Source organism: Odocoileus virginianus, unplaced genomic scaffold (genome assembly GCF_023699985.2).
Source record: "Odocoileus virginianus isolate 20LAN1187 ecotype Illinois unplaced genomic scaffold, Ovbor_1.2 Unplaced_Scaffold_8, whole genome shotgun sequence".
Lineage (NCBI taxonomy): Eukaryota > Metazoa > Chordata > Mammalia > Artiodactyla > Cervidae > Odocoileus > Odocoileus virginianus.
Window position 1 is genome coordinate 2494401 of NW_027224270.1, and position 17979 is coordinate 2512379.

Genomic DNA, 17979 nt, shown 5'->3' on the forward strand with positions numbered 1-17979 from the left:
AGAGGTGGAATAAGTTCTAGGACTTGATAATCCCACCTACATCCCTGGAAAGGAACCTTTAGACATTTATCTGCTTTGATTGCCAACTGTTCCTACTTCCTGATCGTTCATTAGATTGGAAGAAGCAAATGTATATGCTTAGGAGCTGGGAGATGGTGTAAATGCATAAAGGTAAGGGGAACACAGGCCATCTCTAAATGACAGTTTCTTTTCTAGCTATAAACTACTCTTGGACCCAAATTAAAAATTAATATTGCCAGATTCAAGAAAAACTGGAAATCTGAATTTTTTTACATGAAATCTCTCAATATTTGAATGTTGGCAAGGTATTCAACATTTTTAAAAAACCTTGTGCAAGCCAAACAAACATATCTGTGTACTAAATAAGTTACCATCCTTGCCTCTGCTAAGCCTCTTGTTAAATGGGTGATCATTACTAATTTTTAATCCTTATAATTTCATAATATTAAATGCTAAAGATAGCTAAATGCCAATGACAAATGTCACAGCTGAGAGAGATGAAATCTCTTCCTTGTTTGTATCAGCCATCTGGTACAGCTCTCAGTCACATAAATCTTTTAGAAACAGCAATTGTGATAGTCTCAAGGCCTGCAATCTAAAATGGGTTAGTTATTTTGTCATAAAATGTTCCTGTTTTATCATCTATTCAACAGCAGAAATTCTTGGGCACAGTGTTTTGACATAATAAAATTATATCTCAAGTCTCAAAATTCTTTTTTCTCCAGAAGCAATAGCAGAAGCTGTTGATATTTAGAAAACTGCTGGAAATGCCTAAGGGAAATTTCTTAATTCTACCCTTATAGATTTATCATTTGCTAATCTCTTTCAATCAAAACTTTGTTAACATTTGTAATGTAGTATTATTAAATGCATAAAGAATAAATATATCATTTTTCTCCTTTGCACTAATAATATATTAATAAGGTGATAAAAATTAAGACTATAAGGAAGAATTCTGCTCTGGAAATGATGACAATACCAGACACTACACTTACGCTTCCAAAAACTATCTGGACATGATGCATGAAACAGTTGTTTTCAGGCATTAAATAATGGGCAACACAGGTACTTGATCCCTGAGAAGGAAATCGCAAGATGAGTGCCGTATTCCTCTTGGCGGCCTAACTGGGGACAGTGTGCTGAGTCTTTGTGTGGTAAGCAGGAGCAGTGTGCTCTGTGGATGGATTGAGAACTAACGGGGCTATCAAAAGGAAGAGAGGCATGTTTCCTTAGCAGACATGGATGGGCTCTCTGGTCAGTCCAGGGTAGAGAGACTTCACTGAGCATGTCAGATACTTGGTTGAGATTTCGAAAAGTTTGTACCTTTGTGAGCAGAGACCGTACCCTTGAGCACCGACAATGACTATGGACCAAGAAACAAATTCAAATCGATCTCTTCTGTAATAATAACAAATAAAGCCAAACTTGACAGAGTCAGAAAGATTTGTCAACAGTGTTACCTGCGCTAAAAAGAAGCCAACTCTCTTTCAAAGAAGATACTATTATCCATACCACCTCAGTCAGTTCAGTTCAGTCGCTCAGTCGTGTCCGACTCTTTTTGCGACCCCGTGAACCGCAGCACGCCAGGCCTCCCTGTCCACCACCAACTCCTGGAGTTCACCCAAACCCATGTCCATTGAGTCAGTGATGCCATCCAACCATCTCACCCTCTGTCGTCCCCTTCTCCTCCTGCCCTCAGTCTTTCCCAGCATCAGGGTCTTTTCCAATGAGTCAGCTCTTCCCATCAGGTGGCCAAAATATTGGAGTTTCAGCTTCAACATCAGTCCTTCCAATGAACACCCAAGACTGATCTCCTTTAGGATGGACTGGTTGGATCTCCTTGCAGTCCAAGGGACTCTCAAGAGTCTTCTCCAACATCACAGTTCAAAAGCATCAATTCTTCGGCGCTCAGCTTTCTTTATAGTCCAACTCTCACATCCATACATGACTACTGGAAAAACCATAGCCTTGACTAGATGGACCTTTGTTGGCAAAGTAATGCTTCTGCTTTTTAATACGCTGTCTAGGTTGGACATACTTTCCTTCCAAGGAGTAAGCGTCTTTTAATTTCATGGCTGCAATCACCATCTGCAGTGATTTTGGAGCCCCCCCCCAAAAAATAAAGTCTGTCACTGTTTCCACTGTTTCCCCATCTATTTGCCATGAAGTGATGGGACCAGATGCCATGATCTTAGTTTTCTGAATGTTGAGCTTTAAGCCAATGTTTTCACTCTCCTCTTTCACTTTCATCAAGAGGCTCTTTAGTTCTTCTTCACTTTCTGCCATAAGGGTGGTGTCATCTGCATATCTGAGGTTATTGATATTTCTCCCGGCAATCTTGATTCCAGCTTGTGCTTCCTCCAGCCCAGCATTTCTCATGATGTACTCTGCATATAAGTTAAATAAGCAGGGTGACAATATACAGCCTTGACGTATTCCTTTTCCTATTTGGAACCAGTCTGTTGTTCCATGTCCAGTTCTAACTATTGCTTCCTGACCTGCATACAGATTTCTCAAGAGGCAGATCAGGTGGTCTGGTATGCCCATCTCTTTCAGAATTTTCCACAGTTTACTGTGATCTGCACAGTCAAAGGCTTTGGCATAGTCAATAAACTATGCATAAATAGATGTTTTTCTGGAACTCTCTTGCTTTTTTGATGATCCATCGGATGTTGGCAATTTGATCTCTGGTTCCTCTGCCTTTTCTAAAACCAGCTTGAACATCTGGAAGTTCACAGTTCAGGTACTGTTGAAGCCTGTCTTGGAGAATTTTGAACATTACTAGCGTGTGAGATGAGTGCAATTGTGCGGTAGTTTGAGCATTCTTTGGCATTGTCTTTCTTTGGGATTGGAATGAAAACTGACCTTTTCCAGTCCTGTGGCCACTGATGAGTTTTCCAAATTTGCTGACATATTGAGTGCAGTACTTTCACAGCATCATCTTTTAGGATTTGAAATAGCTCAACTATAATTCCATCACCTCCACTAGCTTATGTGAATACTACCTAATGTGTATCATTTTTAAATGTCTATTACACAAGCAAAAATTACTAGATGTAATGTAGGAAATTGGACCCAAATCAAGGGGGAAGAGCATTAAAAAATTAACAAAAAAAAACAAAAACAGACCTGGAGATGACTCAGATGTTGAAATAGGCAGAGAAGGAGTGTAAAACAATGATGGTGCATACAGTCAGGAACATGGAACAAAATATGGGCATAATGTGTAAACATACAGAGTATCTTAGAACAGAAATGCAGACTATAAAAAGAGTCTAATGGAAATTTTAGAATTGAAAAGCACATCACATGATATTAAAAATTAATAGATTTAGGAGTGAGTTGAAGGCTGCAGAAGAAAGAGTTGGTGAACTTGAAGACAATCAGTAGAAATCTAATTTGAAGGACAGAGGAAAAAAAATTGATAAAAAAGGAACAGCTTCCCAGTAACTTGTAGGAAAATATACAGAGACTATTATATACATACATACATACATATAATGTATGTCCCGGAGGAAGAGGAGACAAAGAATTGAGAAGGAGAAAAATGTCTAAAGAAATAATAGGCAAAAATTTTTCAAATGTGGTGAAGAACATTGTAGATTTGAGAAACTCATTGAGCAGCAAGCATAATAAGTGGACAGAAAAATCCATTAAAAAATCCATACGTCACTGTATGGACGTAAACATACAATCTAAAGCTGGAAACCAAAGTTAAAAGGGGAACAGTTTTGAAGCAACCAAAGATAAATATGATATATATAGGGAACAGTGATGCAAATTATGGCTGATAACCTCATCAGAAAATGATGAGGAACATAAGATAGTCAGAAGATAGTGGAACAACACCTTTTAAGTTCTGAAGAAAGAAAAGCTGTCACTCCAGAATTCTGTATCTAGTGTAAATATATGTCAAAAATGAGAGTAAAATAAGGACATTTGAAAATAAATGAACACTGGGCATATCCACTGTCAGTGTGCATGGACCACAAGCAATGCTAAAGCAAGTGCTTTGGGTCAAAGGGAAATAATGCCAGACAGAAATTCAGATTGGAAATGGAAGAGTACAGGGAATACAAAGTAAGTTTTTACTCTTCCCTTAATATCGTTTTAAAAACTACTCATTTGAATCAGAATCATTACATAAGTAAAATACACAAAAAGAATAGTCAAAGATTAGGGAAGGAAGGGAAGATGGTTCATGGAATTGGTGTTTTGAGGTTCTTGTGTTTTAGAGCTATGAGCAGACTATGGTAAGTTAAAGATACATACTATAGCCCTGAGAACAACCTTTAACAAAATAATAATAATGAGGTATATATCTTAAAGGCCAAGAGATGTGATGAAATAAGATACTGAAAATACTAAAATATTCAGTCCAGAGAATAGCAATAAAGTGTAGAAAAAGGAACAAAGAATAAATGAAACAAAAAGCAAATAGCAGTATGAATGACTTAAACCCAACCATATCACTAACAATATTAAATGTAATTGAACTAAATACTGCAATTAAAAGGCAAAAAATAATATGATTTAAAAAATAGGCAGAAGAACTGAATAGACATTTTGCAAAGGATACATACAGATGGCCAATAGCTACATGAAATGATGCTCAACACTGCTAATCATCTGGGCAAATGCAAATCAGAGCCACAATGAAATATCATCTCACACCTGTTAGAATGGCTGTTACTGTGAAGACAGGAGATAACTGTTGGTGAGAATATGGAGAAAAGGGAAATTTTGTGCTGATAGAAAACAATATGGAAGATCCTCAAAAAATTAAAAATATAACTATATAATCCAGCCATACCACTTCTGGGTATATAACCAAAGGAAACTAAACCAGAATCGCAAAGAGAGATCTGTACTCCTAGGTTCATTGCAGCATTATTCATGATAGCCAAGTTATGGAAACAGCCTAAGTGGCCATCAGCAGATGTGTGATGTGTGTGTGTATAATTCAACAGTGAGAAAGGACATCTTGCCGTTTGTGACAACATGAATGGACCTTGGGGGCATTATGCTAAGTGAAATGTCAGAGAAAGACAAATACTGTGTGATACAACTTACATGTGAAATATGAAAAAGTCAGACTCACAGAAGTAGAGTAGATTTGTGGTTGTCAGAGGCTGGGAGGTCTGGTTAATGGGGAGATGTTGGTCAAAGGGTACAAACTTCCATAAATAAGTCCTGGGGATCTAATGCACAGCATGGTGATTATAGTTAATGGGAAATACTGGATTGTATACTTGAAAGCTGCGGAGAGAGTGGATTTCTAATGTTCTCACCACAGAAGTAATTACGTGAGGTATGATGGCAGTGTTAACTAACATAACTGATAATCATTTCACTATATGTAAATACTTGTATCAGATCAACATGTACGATCTTAAACTTATACAATGTAATGTCAGTTATAGCTCAGTAAAGCCAGAAAAATTATGATAAATAATATATAAAAGCAATAATAGATGTTGCATTTGATGTTAGTAGGCTTAAGTGATTCAGTATCACAGTAATCCAAGTCTATGCCCTGACCAGTAATGCTGAAGAAGCTGAAGTTGAACAGTTCTATGAAGACCTACAAGACCTTCTAGAACTAACACCCAAAAATGATGTCCTTTTCATTATAGGGACTGGAATGCAAAAGTAGGAAGTCAAGAAATACCTGGAGTAACAGGTAAATTTGGCCTTGGAGTACAGAATAAAGCAGGGCAAAGGCTAATAGAGTTTTGCCAAGAGAACGCACTGGTCATAGCAAACACCCTCTTCCAACAACACAAGAGAAGACTCTACACATGGACATCACCAGATGGTCGACACCGAAATCAGATTGATTATATTCTTTGCAGCCAAAGATGGAGAAGCTCTATACAGTCAGCAAAAACAAGACTGGGAGCTGACTGTGGTTCAGATCATGAACTCCTTATTGCCAAATTCAGACCGAAATTGAAGAAAGTCAAGAAAACCACTAGATCATTCAGGTATGACCTAAATCAATTCCCTAATGACTATACAGTGGAAGTGAGAAATAGATTTAAGGGACTAGATCTGAAAGACAGAGTGCCTGATGAACTATGGATAAGGTTCATGACATTGTAGAGGAGACAGGAATCAAGACCATCCCCAAGAAAAAGAAATACAAGAAAGCAAAATGGCTGTCTGAGAAGGCCTTACAAATAGCTGTGAAAAGAAGGGAAGTGAAAAGCAAAGGAGAAAAGGAAAGATATACCCATTTGAATGCAGAGTTCCAAAGAATAGCAAGGAGAGATAAGAAAGCCTTCCTCAGTGACCAATGCAAAGAAATAGAGGAAAACAGTAGAATGGGAAAGACTAGAAGAAAGAAAATTAGAGATACCAAGGAAACATTTCATGCAAAGATGGGCTCAATAAAGGACAGAAATGGTATGGACCTAACAGAAGCAGAAGATATTAAGAAGAGGTGGCAAGAATACACAGAAGAACTGTACAAAAAAGATCTTCATGACCCAGATAATCACAATGGTGTGATCACTCACCTAGAGCCAGACATCCTGGAATGTGAAGTCAAGTGGGCCTTAGGAAGCATCACTACAAACAAAGCTAGTGGAGGTGATGGAATTCCAGTTTTGAGCTATTTCAAATCCTGAAAGATGATGCTGTGAAAGTGCTGCACTCAATATGCCAGCAAATTTGGAAAACTCAGCAGTGGCCACAGGACTGGAAAAGGTCAGTTTTCATTCCAACCCCAAAGAAAGGCAATGCCAAAGAATGCTCAAACTACTGCACAATTGCACTCATCTCACATTCTAATAAAGTAATGCCTAAAATTCTCCAAACTGGTCTTCAGCAATACATGAACCATGAACTTCCAAATGTTCAAGCTGGATTTAGAAAAGACAGAGGAACCAGAGATCAAATTGCCAACATCTGACGGATCATCAAAAAAGCAAGAGAGTTCCAGAAAAACATCTATCTGTACTTTATTGACTATGCCAAAGCTTTTGACTGTGTGGATCACAATAAACTGTGGGAAATTCTGAAAGAGATGGGCCTACCAGACCACCTGACCTGCCTCCTGAGAGACTTGTATGCCGGTCAGGAAGCAATAGTTAGAGCTGGACATGGAACAACATACTGGTTCCAAATAGGAAAAGGAGTACGTCAAGCCTGTATACTGTCACCCTGCTTATATAACTTATATGTAGAGTACATCATGAGAAACGTTGGGATGGAAGAAGCACAGCTGGAATCAAGATTGCCGGGAGAAATAGCAGTAACCTCAGATATGCAGATGACAACACCCTTAGCAGCAGAAAGTGAAGAACTAAAGAGCCTCTTGATGAAAGTGAAAGAGGAGAGTGAAAAAGTTGGCTTAAAGCTGAACATTCAGAAAACTAAGATCATGGCATCTGGTCCCATCACTTCATGGCAAATAGATGGGGAAACAGTGGAAACAGTGACTGACTTTATTTTTGGGGGCTCCAAAATCACTGCAGATGGTGATTGCAGCCATGAAATTAAAAGATGCTTACTCCTTGGAAGAAAAGTTATGACCAACCTAGACAGCATATTGAAAAACAGAGACAGTTCTTTGCTGACAAATGTCTGTCTAGTCAAGGCTATGGTTTTTCCAGTGGTCATGTATGGATGTGAGAGTTGGACTGTGAATAAAGCTGAGCACCAAAGAATTGATGCTTTTGAACTGTGGTATTGGAGAAGACTCTTGAGAGTCCCTTGGACTGCAAGGAGATCCAACCAGTCCATCCTAAAGGAAATCAGTCCTGAATATTCATTGGAAGGACTGATGTTGAAGCTGAAACTCCAGTACTTTGGCCACCTCATGCAAAGAGCTGACTCATTGGAAAAGACCCTGATGCTGGGAAAGATTGAGGGCAGGAGGAGAAGGGGACGACAGAGGATGAGATGGCTGGATGGCATCACCAACTCCATGGACATGAGTTTGGGTGAACTCCAGGAGTTGGTGATGGACAGGGAGGCCTGGCGTGCTGTGGTTCATGGGGTCGAAAAGAGTTGGACACAACTGAGTGGCTGAAATGAACTGAGGCTTAAGTGAAGGTGTGGAGGTTGGATTAGATGGATATGTATTAAATATATCATAGTAGGAGATATGGAATAGATGGAAATGGGACTGGCAGTGAGGGATAGATGTGGAGAAGGAAGAACCATAGCTGTCCTCGTTACGTGTTGTGGTGTTACGTGGTTGCCTGGAAATTCAATTTTCTGTGTGCCACATGCACACAAAGAGAGGAAAGAAAAATACAGTCTTCATAGAAAGTTTGAATCATTGATACTAAAGGCCAACTGCAGAGTCATTAAATATTTTGAAGTACACAAAGGAAAGGACTTAACAGGAATATTAAAACCTTTTATATGTACAATTTTTACTCTTTTGTCACTTTGTGATTGAGAATGAATACTTGAGGCAACCTGATAATTTGGAACTGTCTTTTATGTACTTTGTGATGGCCAAAATTCAGCATTTGAATTCAAAGCTTCTTGAGCTCTTAGTTTATCTTAGGACAGGAGTTTTGTTAGATTTTTGAAACAAAAGGGGTCATGTTTCAGCCAGGCACTAAGAACCAAGTCACAGAGGTTCTATGAGGCAAATGTTGAAAAAACCGACAGAGGAGCAGGGTTGTAGGAAAACTGGCGGCGCACTGAGCGAGGATGTGAAGATGATCAGAGTTGAGAAGTTAAGCGCTTGGCAATGTGTGCAGGTCTTGAGGAAATGAGTATAAATCAGGAAATAGATATAGAATACCCTGGATGTAGACTAAGCTTAACCTCCAGGTGAAATGACGGCTGAGAATGTGTCAGGGAGAAAACTACAAGGGTCACTGTGAGCCCCTGAATAGCAGGGCTTGCTGTGACCCCGGTACTGGGATGGGGGGCTTGCCCTGCCCCCGGAGGAGTGAGCAGGAACCGGAGAAGCGGGGGCAGCTGTGGACAGACCCCGAACCAGGCTTACTTGGGCCTTGAACTCTTTCTTAAGGTCTGATGTTCATTATCATTTCTCAATATGATATCTTTGAGATTTAAGACTGTAAGCTTTCGTTGACTTGGAAAAGCTCCAGGTCTAATAACAACTTTCTAAATTCTAAAGATTAGCCATTCTTCAAGTTGTAGGTCGAAAAATGCCAAAACAGTAATTAAATCATTTCAGCATTTTTTTCTTCTGTGTTTTGCTGGTTTAAGGTTTAGATGCTTTCTTTTTTTTTTTAAATCTTTGGTGACCAAGGAGCGTCTTGAAGCATTTAATTAGTGAAGAACATCGCGGAATCGCAGCTGACAGAGGTAGAGAAGGAAACAGTGGGCCCCTGGCATTGAGCTCGCAGAGACTTTGACTTTTCAGGCTCCTGCTCCTGAACGTGACTCTACTTTCACCCCGAAGAAGCATCAGATTTTGAGATTCTAACCAGTCTTGAATTCATCTGATAAAAAATCAATGAAAAGAATAGGCTTGTTAAATGACAGCAAGTCAATCATGTGGAAGAAATATGACGCTATAGAGAGTTGCACAGATGTTTTCAGCATCTGATTGATAGTTCTTATAATTCACATCTTCCCTCTTAAACCTTTTCATAATGAACATTTGGAGGATCTATTTTGCAAGCACATATATACCTTGGAAATAAGAAATTTAAAAGTCAAATTCAAAAACAAGCAGAAGAATAAGAAATGCATTGAAATGTTTAGAAATGCTTAATATTTTGACAGAACTATATTCTTTATCCAAACACTTTCAACATCAGAAAAAGATAACAAGAATCTTTCGTTCCATTTTAAGACTCCTTCCATTGAAAAAATAGGTGAAAGTTTTGAATGACTTACGAAGCTAATGTCCTTAGCAGAGACAGTTTTACATGGCCATAAAGCATGTCATTACAGAGACACAGATGGGCCCAAACAACGAAGTAGCAAACAGCCCTTCCAGACTTCCACATTTTAAGAGATTCCATAGCTGAAGTTTTCTTGCATTTCCAGCAGATTTAAGATTCGATGCTAAGGGAAGCCAAGCTCTATTGCTTCAGCCCAGTCGCAAATGTCCACTAGCTCCTTCCCCAGAAAGCCAGTCTCTAATTTATAGCCTCCCTTAATGGGAGAATGCCAGTGATTACAAATTGTCTTAACATTGTAGTCTTCCCAATTCCCTAAAACACTGATGTGAATCCAGACATCAGAGTTCCTGCTTCTGATCTGAAGCAGATTTGCCGTCTGCCTGGCCTTCCGAGAGCACTGGGATATCTGTCTCTCTGCTCGTGGGTGGGCAGTTATGTCAGTGACTTGGATTTCTTTTGAAGGGAAAATAAGACCAATCTTTAGCCAATCTTGTTTCTTTAAAAGAAGAAAAGATAGAAAAGGGACTCTGCTTAAAATGTCTTCAGGAAAATAAATATTATATCTGGTGCTTTTCCCCTCACGTCCATAAGTTCTGGCACACAGTGCCAGGCGCCAACATCAAGCGCTTCAGCAGCTTTACAGGGCAATGGTGTGTGGGTATGCATTTTCTATGTGTATGTATATGGCATGCTTGCCCAGTCGTGTCTGACTCTCTGTGCGACCCCATGGTCTATACAGACCATGGAATTCTCCAGGCCAGAACACTGGAGTGGGTAGACCTTCCCTTCTCCAGGGGGTCTTACCAACTCAGGGACTGAACCCAGGTCTCCCACATTGCAGGTGGATTGGTGGCTCAACTGCAATGCGGGAGACCCGGTTCGATCTCTGGGTCGGCAAGATCCCCTGGAGAAGGGACAGGCTACCACTCCAGTGTTCTCTACACCGTACACATGGGCGTGCATGCGTTCTCAGTCGCCTCAGTCATGTCTGAAGTCTTTGTGACCCTGTGGGCTGTCGCCCTTCAGCTCCTCTGTCCATGGGATTCTCCAGGCAAGAATACTGGAGTGGGTTGCCATGCCCTTCTCCAGGGGACCTTCCCCACCCAGGGATCGAACCTGCGTCTCCCGCATCTCCTGCACTGCAGGTGGATTCTTTCCCTGGAAAGCCCTACTATATATTGTATGTATATGTAATAGCATATACCTAGTGTCACGGTCATTGTATACACATGTTGTGTGTGGTTTTACACATGCATGACAGGTTTGAGTACTTTCTCTGCAGTGAAACATGGTAGTCGACATTTTTAACCTTTTAAAAATTATCCACCATATCAGACAAGGCTGGACCTAAAATGTGGTTTTGTTCCTAAATTTTTTTGAAAGAAAACTAATTTGAAAATTGAAGTCAGGCCCAGACTCCAAAAAACTATGGACTTTTTTTCACCAAAATCTTAGCATAAAAATGTTCTAATTGAAATAATTTCTATAGTCTTCGGCCTGTTTGTTAAAGAATGTGTTACACAGGAATAGAAATGAGTAGTGAGTTTTTTCCAGCTGAATAAATCCATGAATATAAAATCCTCTGTGTAATCTCTTTGCTTCCTTTGTATCTCAAGAAATGTTATGGTAATTCTCTCTTTATGTAATTTATCTTGAAATTTGGATACAACACTTTAACAAAAGATTCATTATGTATTAAAAATTTACTGTTAATATACATAATATTTTTATTTTTATATGAACATACTGAAAGTGTGGTTTCTTTCTGAAATTACATTTATAGACATTAAATGATTTAAATTACTTGTTTTAATTTCAGCGAAGAAAACAGAGTAAATTACTGAAGTATTATTTTCATTTACATTTATTTAGGTTGTTCTATTGTTTTAATCTATCCGTCCTTTAAAAAGTTATTTCTAAAACTAACTATTTGAGGTGATGGATATATTAGTTGTGGCAAAAATTTTGCAATATATATACCAAATCATTATATACATATATAGTGTGTGTGTATATATATACATATGTGTGTATATATATAGTATGTATATATATGTATATGTATATACATGTATATATATACACCTTAGATTTGCATAATGTTATATCAATTTTATCTCAGTACCGCTGGGAAAAAATTAGTCTTGTTAATGTTAACAACTTACTTAGCAAAATAAATTGGACATTCTTATAGGATTCTAATATACAAATTTTATTTAATTTTTAAGTTACTTCTAGCATACTTGTATCTTGAGATTGATTAGACAAATTCATTCAGTTCAGTTCAGTTCAGTCGCTCAGTCATGTCCAACTCTTTGCGACCCCATGAACCACAGCACACCAGGCCTCCCTGTCCATCACCAACTCCCGGAGTTTACTCAAACCCATGTCCATTGAGTCGGTGATGCCATCCAACCATCTCATCCTCTGTCATCCCCTTTTCCTCCTGCCCTCAATCTTTCCCAGCATCAGGGTCTTTTCCAGTGAGTCAGCTCTTCCCATCAGGTGGCCAAAGTATTGGAGTTTCAGCTTCAACATCAGTCCTTTCAATGAACACCCAGGACTGATATCCTTTAGGATGGACTGGTTGGATCTCCTTGCAGTCCAAGGGACTCTCAAGAGTCTTCTCCAACACCACAGTTCAAAAGCATCAATTCTTCGGCGCTCAGCTTTCTTTATAGCCCAACTCTCACATCCATACATGACTACTGGAAAAATCATAGCCTTGACTAGATGGACATGGACATTTGTTGGCAAAGAAATGTCTCTGCTTTTCAATATGCTGTCTAGGTTGGTCATAACTTTCCTTTCAAGGAGTAAGCATCTTTTAGTTTCATGGCTGCAATCACCATGTGCAGTGATTTTGGAGCCCAAAAAACAAAGTCTGACACTGTTTCCACTGTTTCCCCATCTATTTCCCATGAAGTGATGGGACCGGATGCCATGATCTTAGTTTTCTGAATGTTGAGCTTTAAGCCAACTTTTTCACTCTCCTCTTTCATTTTCATCAAGAGGCTCTTTAATTCTTCTTCACTTTCTTCTATAAGGATGTTGTCATCTGCATATCTGAGGTTACTGCTATTTCTCCCGGCAATCTTGATTCCAGCTTGTGCTTCATCTAGCCCAACGTTTCTCATGATGTACTCTGCATATAAGTTAAATAAGCAGGGTGACAAAATATAGCCTTGATGTACTCCTTTTCCTATTTGGAACCAGTCTGTTTTTCCATGTCCAGTTCTAACTTTTCTGACCTGCATACAGGTTTCTCAAGAGAATATTAATTTTGCAGTTATATAAAATTAAAATTAGGTTTTCATTTTCTTCAGTGTTTGCAAATCACTTCCCTTTATGTTAAGTGGAGTCATGCAGTTTATATCCTTTTGACCCTGGCTTCTTTCACTTAGGATGCTATATTAGATAATCATCCATGTTGTTGTCTGATTCTTGTTCATTTCTTTTTATTTATGGATAATATTCTACTCATTTCTCTTTTTATTTATGGATAATATTCTACTCATTTCTCAGCTGAGGGATATGGGAGTTATTTGCAGTGTTTCCTGATTAATAATAAGCTGCTATAAAGATTCATGTTCAAGTTTGTGAACGAACATAGCTTTCAGTCATATGGTATTCTTAATTTTATAAGAAACTGCCAAGCTGTTTTCCAAAGTGGCTGTATCATTTCTCATTTCTTCAGCAGTGTATGAGTCCAGTTGCTCTGCATCCTTGCCAGCCATGATACTCTCTCTTTTCTTAGGTGTTCCAGGAAGAGTGTAGTTGTATCTCTTTGTGGTTTTAATTTACATTTCCCTGATGTCTAATGGTGTTGAGCATCTTTCTTTGTGCTTTTTGCCATTCATATATTTTCTTTGATGAGGTATATATTCCAGTCTCTGGCCCATCTTAAAAATGCATTATTTTCTTATTATTGGACTTAGTTTCTAATTCTAGAGACAAGTCCTTTATCAGATATATGATTATAAAAAATTTCTCACTGTCAGTGGCTTTCAAAAGGCAAGCTTTCTTAAGATAAATGAAGTCCAGTTTATTTGTTCTTTCAATTACTGTGCTTTTGGTTGTGAGTTTCCCAGGTGGTGCTAGTGGTAAAGAACCTGCCTGCCTATGCAGGAGACAAGAGACTTGGGTTCAATCTCTGGGTTGGGAAGATCCCCTGGAGAAGGGAATGGCAACCCACTCCAGTATTCTTGCCTGGAGAATCCCATGGACAGTTGAGGAGCCTGCTGGGCTACAGTCCATGAGGTCGCAAAGAGTCGGACATAACTGAAGTGACTTAGCACACACTTTTGGTTGTGTGTGTAAGAAATCATTTCCTAACTAAAGGTCAGAAATATTTCTTCTTCTTTTTTTTTTTCAGAATTATGTACAATTAAGTACAAGTGGTTTTGCACTTGTACTTATGATCCATTGAGTAATTTTTTGGTAGAGTGGTGCTTGGATAAAGGCTTTTTGTTTTGCCTTTGTTTTTTGCATATATGTATCCAGTTATTCCAGCACTATTTATTGTTGGAGGGACTGTAACTTTCTCTACTGAATTGCCTATTTACCTTTCTCCACTAAATTGCCTGTTTACCTTTGTCAGAAACCAATTAGACATGTATATGTAAAACTTTCTGGATTCTTTTTTCCATTCCACTTATCTACAAGTCTATTCTTCCTTCAATACCACTCTCTTTATACTAAGTCAGGAAATAGAGGCTGTGACTGTTTTAACTTCAGAAAGAAGGTATATTCTGTTGTTTTGCATAGTGTTCTCTAAAAGTCATTTGGCTTAGTTTGGTTGATAATGTTCGTATCCTCCATGTCTTTGGTGGTGATTTTCCTGCTTTCCCTATTAACTGCTGAGAAAGTGTAATGATGTCTCCAACTGTATTTGGGGAGTTGTCTATTTCTCCTTTCAGTTTTATCAGTTTTTGCTCCCTGTATTTTGAAGTACTGTTGTTAGGTGCATAAGCTCTTACCTTTGTAATGTCCTTTGGGGGAATTGCCCTCTTAACATTATAATTAAGCCATGTTCATCTCTGTCTTTATTCTGAAGTCTGGTTGGCATGATATTAATGGAGTTACCCCTGCTTTGTTTAGTGTTTGCATAGTATCTCTTTTCTATCATTTTACTTTTAACCTTTTTACACTTTATATTTCAAATGGGTTCATTATAAACAATGTAGAGTTTGGTCTTGGTTTTTTCATGTAATATGATGGTCTTGTTTTTTGAACCTGAAGTAATAAGTTGTTCATTAGAAGCAAATCACTGACTGAAGGAGTTTATACATGTCCAAAATTGTGGAAGGTACCCTAGAGAGGTAGATTTTCAGCATAAACAAAATTTCCCTAAAACAACATGGAATTATCTGTTCGGATCATGGCTACAAATTGAGGCTGAAGATTAAGTGCAGTCTGTTTTAGCATGTGACTGATGATCTTTGTTTTTTAATTGATATGCTTATAAAGTTCACATTTGATGTAATATTTATATGATTGGACTAAAATATACCATATTGTAAGTTGTTTTGTTTTTAATCTCTTCTTTTGTTTTGTCCCCCAAGTACTTCATTACTGATTCCATTTTAGCTTCCTTACTGACTTCTTTTTAATTTTAAAAATTTTATTTTGTTTTATAAAAATTTTAATTTTTATTTCATTCATTGCCCTGGGTTGTATAATATACATCTTTAATTAATCAGAGTCTACTATAAGAAAAGGCACACTACTTAACTTGTGGTATATAAGGATTCAGCAGTATTTTCTCACGTTCTTCCCCTACTCTTTGTGCTATGTTGTCATACCTCTTTCTTCTACATATACTGTAAACACAGTGAGTTGTTAGTGTTTCTGCTTTACATAGATATCATTTAGAGCAATTAAAAATAAAGTAGAATTTTATATTTACCTTCATTTATTCCATTGCAACTCTATTTCTTTGTGTGTGTGTTATGTCTTCCCCCCAAGTTTTTAAGTGCGTTGGAATTGTTCTTACCTAATTAACATTTACATCACCAATTCCTGACGCTTCGAGGCTCTGTTAAAAATTTAATGTGCAAAGGTAGCTAGGAATATGTTTGATTTGTAAATTTCTTTTGTTCTTAGAATTTCAGAACCATTAGAGTAAATGTATCATAAGATACATTCTTTAGGACTACCTTCCTTAGTCCTTTGGCCTAATCTTCAAAGTCTGACGAGTTTGCTTCAACTGATCTTATTTTGAGATTTAGCTGAAGTTCTCTCTCTAAGGTTGTCCTTGAACCTGTGTGGTGTCCTTTTGTCTCTGTCTTGTTCTGCTCTCGTGACTGGACAGGGTGCAGCAGGACCACAGTGCCCTGCTTTTTAATGTTCTTTTTTAGTGACTTCGCACGCGTATCACATAGATAAAGATAGTTATTGAGTCTCTTCTTACCATTCTCCTTTACAGGTAAAAATTTTCTGTACGTCTTCAAATTTTCTACAGAGGGATTAATCTGCTTTTTCTCTGTATATCTTTAACCATTTCAATAGTATTTTCTCCTGGACATTTCACATAACCAATTTTGCTAGTGCATGTGTAAGTGGTAACAGTATTCACCAAAACAAAGGAACCAGTATCTCTATAGGGCTAATACTGGTTTTGGGAGAATAGCAGGGCACCAGTTGTTGGTCCTTTAATGGATTGGAAGTCCAGAGTTGACGATGAGAAAGTGAAAGAAGGAAAGAGGCTAATATTCCCTGGGTTACGCAGCCGGCTTTCGCGTTCCAGGGAATCAGCCAGAAATAGAGAGATAAAGAGAAAGAGAGGAAGAGAAAGAAAGAAAGAAAGACACGGGGACCCAAGCTCTGATGGAGCAAAGGTGTTTTAATCAACATGGTGTGGGCATATATACTGTCTTACAAGGTAGTTATTCTCAGCAAAGATAAAGATTAAAATTCCAGACTTACAAAACATAAGTTGATCCTTATCAAAGAGAGAGAGTCGTAAACAATCACTTTTACCATATGGTTCATAAAAAGGAAGAGGGTACTTATCACCGTATTGAAAAACTAACGAAGGACATGCCTGGATTCCTCAGCCCTGGGAAAGGCGTGCCTCTCCTCTTAATTCCTGAATATTCAGGAATTAATAAGGACCAGAGGATTCCTGACAGATCCAAAGCACACAGGAAGCCTCCTGTTTAATGCTTCCTGACACCAGTGAAGTAGTCTAAATTCTCAAAGGTCCCCAAGCACCCTTGCCAAGTAGCGGAGGCTTCCCTGACCTTTACGGCCTAGTGCTGGGCTTAGGCCTCCCCCTGAAGTCCTGACCTCGTTGTACTCCATCCAGGTGCCTGCCTTCAGGAAGGGTCACCGGCTGTGAGATTGGGTAGAGATCCTGCAAAATCTGTGTCTACCTGAGGAGCCGGTTTGCTCCAGACATGACTAAGTGCAGCAGATCACTTGTACAGAGATGGACTAGACGTAGAAAAGCAAACAGGAAGATTGAGCACAGTATCCTTAATTATACAGAAAAAGTCCTCTCAAGTTTGTCGAGTCCTGTAGTAGAATGTAAAGCATTTGTCAGTTATGAGGGTAACTGCAAGAGATACTTATTTTCAAGCTTTCCCCTTGATTTCTTACCGAGAGCATAACATTTTCTTTTTGTCTTTTTTTCCCCCTCAAGGGGTGCTACATCCATTGTGTACAGATGCAAACAGAAGGGGACCCAGAAGCCTTATGCTCTCAAAGTGTTAAAGAAAACAGTAAGTTTATTTCATTATATAATAGTGTCTCTAAGGGATGCGTGGCCTGAGAAGCCAGGAGCCCTGATCCAGAGGACAAAGGGCCAGAGAACTGAGGTGTGCAGCTCCCCCGCTTGGATCATGTTTGTGAAAGGACAGCCAGATGAGTTGTTTTCTGATGGAAACTATGATTCTTTGAAAGCAGCTGGATCCCAAGTTAGATATGGCTGTGGGGGAGAGAAGTAGGAAATGGAAAAAGATTTAGAGTTTCCAGGTAAACTTTGCTTTGTATACCTGTCATGTTTTCAGAGATATATATTTAATCTCCAATCACTTAATGTATCACTTAATGTACTAGAAAAGCTTGCTATTTAAAAACACCTAAACAGAAGCATTTGTTAAAGAAGTCA

The 17979-nt window shown here is 38.5% G+C and overlaps 1 protein-coding gene across 4 annotated transcripts in view; it reads left to right on the plus strand.

The window, feature by feature from the left end:
• Positions 1 to 17979, plus strand: part of CAMK4 (calcium/calmodulin dependent protein kinase IV) — a 234397-nt gene that overhangs the window by 103076 nt on the left and 113342 nt on the right. For 3 of the 4 annotated variants that reach the window (XM_020889513.2, XM_070462694.1, XM_070462693.1), the window contains exon 2: positions 17512 to 17590. The exons of the other annotated variant lie outside the window; for it this stretch is intronic. In XM_020889513.2, coding sequence (XP_020745172.2) covers positions 17512 to 17590 — 79 coding nt within the window. The remainder of the gene's footprint in view (positions 1 to 17511; positions 17591 to 17979) is intronic. 4 annotated transcript variants of the gene reach the window in all.